The sequence below is a fragment of the Carlito syrichta genome, unplaced genomic scaffold (assembly GCF_000164805.1).
Source record: "Carlito syrichta isolate Samal-C Ts95f unplaced genomic scaffold, Tarsius_syrichta-2.0.1 Scaffold78539, whole genome shotgun sequence".
NCBI lineage: Eukaryota > Metazoa > Chordata > Mammalia > Primates > Tarsiidae > Carlito > Carlito syrichta.
In genome coordinates, this window is record NW_007022635.1 from 346,521 (window position 1) to 351,575 (window position 5,055).

At 43.3% G+C, this 5,055-nt stretch overlaps 1 protein-coding gene across 2 annotated transcripts in view; it reads left to right on the forward strand.

Annotated features, from left to right (window-relative positions):
* Positions 1 to 5,055, forward strand: part of NTRK2 (neurotrophic receptor tyrosine kinase 2) — a 199,780-nt gene that overhangs the window by 190,053 nt on the left and 4,672 nt on the right. For both annotated transcript variants that reach the window (XM_008054303.2, XM_008054308.2), the window contains one exon: positions 4,776 to 4,964. In XM_008054303.2, the coding sequence (XP_008052494.1) occupies positions 4,776 to 4,964 (189 nt within the window). The remainder of the gene's footprint in view (positions 1 to 4,775; positions 4,965 to 5,055) is intronic.

Genomic DNA, 5,055 nt, shown 5'->3' on the forward strand with positions numbered 1-5,055 from the left:
GAGCCACCGAGCCCGGCTGGTTAAAGCTCTTAACCAGCCATGGGAAAGTGGAGACATGGCAAAGTTGGTAGATCAAGTTCAAGTAGCTCAGGATTTTCAGGCAGCTCCCTAGAGGCAAATTTCAGACACTTTGCTAAAGGATCAGAGTGATTGTCCTGCCTGGGCAGTCTCTGTGGTGTCCTATTTTAGGGTTTTATGGGGTGTGTGTGCACACACGAGGGAGGACCCCTCCAAAACCCCAGAATTTATTTATAAAAAATTGTGGATATATTCTTACATGTTTAAACTTCAGTCACCTTCAAAACGCTCTCCGTTTGATGCTACCCACTCAAGATGCTTTTTCCACTCCTCAAAACTGTTTTTGAACTTGTCAATTTTGATGCCTTTTAGTGCTTCTTCCTTTTTCGTTTCACTCTTTCCACATTGGGTCCCCCCTTGTATGTGAGCTGTGTGTGAAGGAGAGTAACCAGGGGCAAGAAACTCTCCCATGACCTAAGACTGGGTCTTGCTTCCACTAAGTAGCAAATTGCTGTAACCACTTACATGTTTTTCAAGGCCATTCGTTCTGCCAAAGGGTGCTTTTTCCCAGAAACCTTCAAAAAATGGTTTCACCCTTTTAGGCCACAGCAGGGAGAGTTCTTCCAAATTGTTCTTCTGGCGACAGGCTGGTAGAGGTGCTGATGTTTTAAGATATAGCTTTTATTATTTTTCAGGGATGGTGAGACCAACAGATCAGGGGATGGCCGCCATTTGAAAGTCAGTTTGTTACTCATGGTTCCCAAGAGGAAGGGGCATTTTTTGCCTCAGGAAACAACACGGGGATGCATCGGGATTGGCCACAAGGAGGCGGGAAGAGGAAACTTGGGAAAGAATCTTTAGTGGGGTTTCCAGGGAGGAAGGAACCAGAAAGGCAGCATAGACAGGCTTAGGATTGACTAGTTTGAACGCTTTTAGTAGCTCTAGGGCACAGGGGTTGTCCTGAGTCATCTGGTACCTGGCCCTGGGGTGGTTAGGCAGGTGAATAGTAACCTGGAGTGTGAGATCAGAGGAGGCAGTTGGGGGTGGGGACTCTGGATTGGGGCGTTTGCTATCTCTAGGAACTGACCAGCCGGGGGGAGGGGGGAGGCAGTCCCTCCAGTGGCAATTGGGCGTCAGATGTCAAAGCAGTAGGATACAGAAAATAAGAAGGCAGTGGTGAACACCACTGCTCAGAAAGTAGAAACTACTCTTCCCCTTACCTTGAAGGCATTGCTGGTGCTGAGAGAAGAAAACTTTCCCAGACGACCTTCATTGATTCTTATCACAAGAAAATAAGTCTATGCTAGGCTTACACATGTCTCTTAATTCATATGTGCAGGATGTGTTACCAAGCAGCTCTGATCAAAGAAAAAAATGCCTCTTTGCACCTGAGACATACTGAAATAAAAATGGGCCAAAAATGTTTCCAGGCATAACTCAGTATCTATCAGCTCAGTAATTAGAACTTCCTACCCCAAATTCAGCAAGTGTGCGTTACCTAGCAATTTAAAACTTTATCTTTATAATACAGTTTCTCAAGTCTTAGGTGAATTTCTTTTAACATGCTGTGATGTTGTCCCCCTACCCTTCTTCTGTCTTGTTCGTGGTGCCTGCTCAAAGGCGTGCACAGACACACAGAGACACATCCTGTGATACGCACAGACAGGCTGCTGTCAAATTATATAGACATTCATTGTCCCCACCGAGAGCGTCTTCTCACTTCCCAACTTGGCTGTGCTCTGCATTCTATTATATCAAAATGTTCATAGAAAAATGGGCTTAATCCCTGCAACCTTGCCAGCTGTATCAATCCTCCAGATTTTGGAGCATCAATAATGAAGGAAAGAGCACTTGAATTAATATCCAACTTGATGAATTGTTGAGGTTGGTGTGTTGCTAACATTTGTCAACAGTGACTTTCTGGCAAAGTGAAAAGCCTTTTGAAAAATTACCTTTGATGCTTTATACTGCTTCTATGCCTAATCCCCCACGTCTCAAACAAGAGCTGGTTCCTTTGCAATATGTTACATCAGAGCTGGCGGTTTTCATTGGAGAGGTCAGGCGAAGGAAGGGAGGTCCTTTCGTGGAGAAGGAGAAGCAGAGAGTCCTTGATTAGTCTCTTTAAGTGAGGGCTTCACTGTATACTTGGCAGTTGATTCAAAGCCTGAATTCCTGGAGGATTCTGCAGATCGTCCTCTAGGTATCAACCTCCTCTACAATGATGGAATGCTGCTGTGAGGTTCATAGCATGAATATCATAGCATCCAGGCCCAGAGGAGAATCAGGGAAAGAAGCAACTGGGCTCAATGCATTTCTAATCACTGCGGGGCCTCCAGAAGGAAATACTGCTGCTTCTGACGGCATGTGAAGAGCTTGGGAATGAAACTCCTGCATTTGGGGGGTGGGGGGGGGTAAAGGTGGGCCTGGACCCTGTTGAGAAATGTGCAGTCTTGACTGCACCCCCTCAGGAGAGAGCAAGCTTTGGTAACCTCACAGAAGGAGCGACTGCTCGGGGATCCAAGCGAGGGAACCAGTGACGAGGGGGGTTGATTGATGAGATACAGAAACCTTAGCATTCCACATCTCCATTTTCCATCATGGGTCAGAGGCCTGTCAGGAAGCATATCATAAACAGGGATGGTCGGAGATGTTGGAAAGAACTTGTCTTTGTAGTTATTCTTGGCAGGATTTCTGCTCTTGACTAGCAGAGGTGAGCTTGGCACAAGGTGAGCACTACTGGTGGGCTTGCCTTTGCTTTGAGTGTTCTGTGGCTTCTAAATCGTCTGTGTGAGGACTTGTTTGCAGAATCGAGCCAGAATGTATCGGGAAAGGCAGCGTAAACACGCATTCCCTTGAGAGAATGCTTGAACAATGACCTGTAATGGCAGTTGGCTGCCACCTGCATAGTGTGTAGAAGACACAGCTAGCGAGGGAATGTCCAACCATTATCACTACAAGCTATGATAATCCCCACATGAGGGGAAAATGGATCTTGGGGGATGGGCTATCACTCTCTTTCATAAGGGATTCAAAACTGAATGACAAAACAACTTTTGTGTTTAAAAATTGCTATGCTTCTCACTGAAATAGTTAAGTGTAAGGAAAAAGGTAGAGAACGGATGCAAGTGCTGAAACACACATTTTGGGGAGGATTGGATGAAACACATTTTCTCACACAGGAAGTCGCAATTCAGATTTTCCCTGGCATGACATTTTCCTTGGCTGGGCATTTGATTCCGCCTTTTCACTCCTTGCCGACTTCCCTCCATATTATTTCTCTTGGCTTATGCTAGTAGTCTAACCAGTGGTCTGCTTCCATAGGACCCTGAGTGTGTCATATATGTCTAGAGGGATTTCTCTATTTCCTACATATTGTGTGCCTGTCATGAGCTGCCATAATCTTCCTCGCTTTGAAGCATTCATGTAGATCTTTGTTTTTGTGTATGTTTTTGGTGGCAAAATAGTTTAGTGGCCAGTGTATGCATTGTTTTGACAAGATATAGTAGACTCTATGTAGTATGGGCATATGTCTTCTGAGATTTTGGACTAGAACATTTAAGTCATGTAGGAAAAAAAATGCCATGATTGTCTCTTGAGTATAAAGACATCCAAGTAGTGACTCTATAGATAATATGACAGCTAAAAGAAGAACAGGTAGCTTTGCTATGAGAGTATTGTTATGGGAGTATTTGGGACAAAAGTAGTCCAGGTACTCACAGAATATAGAGAAAGAAGAACATAGTCATATGACAATCCAGTGTAAATCTGGTCTACTCATTTAGTAATTCCTGAACCACTTTTACATTGATAATACATTTTCCTATCATTAGTCTCATTTCATTCTTCTAAAAATAACCAGAAAAATTTTATTTTGCACATAAGTAGATGGAGAGGCACAAAGAAAGTAAGTGACTTGTCCAAAGAATGGAGAAAGGAAACTCAGATCGTCAAACTCCTCCCAGAAATAACTTTTAGTGCCCTGGGAAGCCGGAATCCTAGATTCATGCTGAGAGTTTCAATGACAGAGTGTTCTAGAGACATTCACTGAACAGAGAGGAAAGCTACCTATGAAATTACAGGAGAAGGAAGTGAAGAAATTGAAGCCCTCATGTGTTGCTGGTGGGAATATAAAATGGTGCAGCCACTTTGGAAAACAGTTTGGCAGTTCCTCAAAATGTTAAATATAGAGCTACTGTCTGACCCAGCAGTTCCACTCAAGAGAAATGAAAACATGTGTCCACACAAAACCTTGCACATGAATGTTCATAGTAGCATTATTCATAATAGTCAAAAAAGTCCATCAACCGATGAATGGATAAATAAAATGTAGCATACCTACACAATGGAGTATTATTAGGCAAGAAAAAGGGTGGAAGTACTGATGCTACAGTGTGGGTGAATCTTGAAAACATTATGCTAAGTGAAAGAAACCAGAAATAAGAGATTGCATCTGACATGTAATTTCTTATGAATAAGAAATGCCATAAGAAATGCCAGAGAGAGAGAGAGTGTGTGCATTTGCGAATGTCTATGACTGGGAGTGGGGAGAATGAAGAGTGAGTGGGTATTTGGGGTGACAAAAAATGACCTACAATTAGATTGTAGTGATTATTGCACAACTCTGTGACTATACTAAAACCCGCTGAATCGTATACTTTCAGTGGGTAAATTTTATATATGTGAATTATAGCTCAGTGAAGCCATTGATTATAGAAGGATATATATTGATGTATATGTATGTATTTTTCCAACTCCAGGCCCAGCTTCTGTTATCAGTAATGACGATGACTCTGCCAGCCCACTCCACCACATCTCCAATGGGAGTAACACCCCGTCTTCTTCAGAGGGTGGCCCGGATGCTGTCATTATTGGAATGACCAAGATCCCTGTCATTGAAAATCCCCAGTACTTTGGCATCACCAATAGTCAACTCAAGCCAGACACATGTAAGTACAGCTGTTTATACTTATCGGCCCATTTGCTGCATAGCTGTATCAACCAGAGTGTTTATCAGAGCCCCCGACAAGCATGACTGGC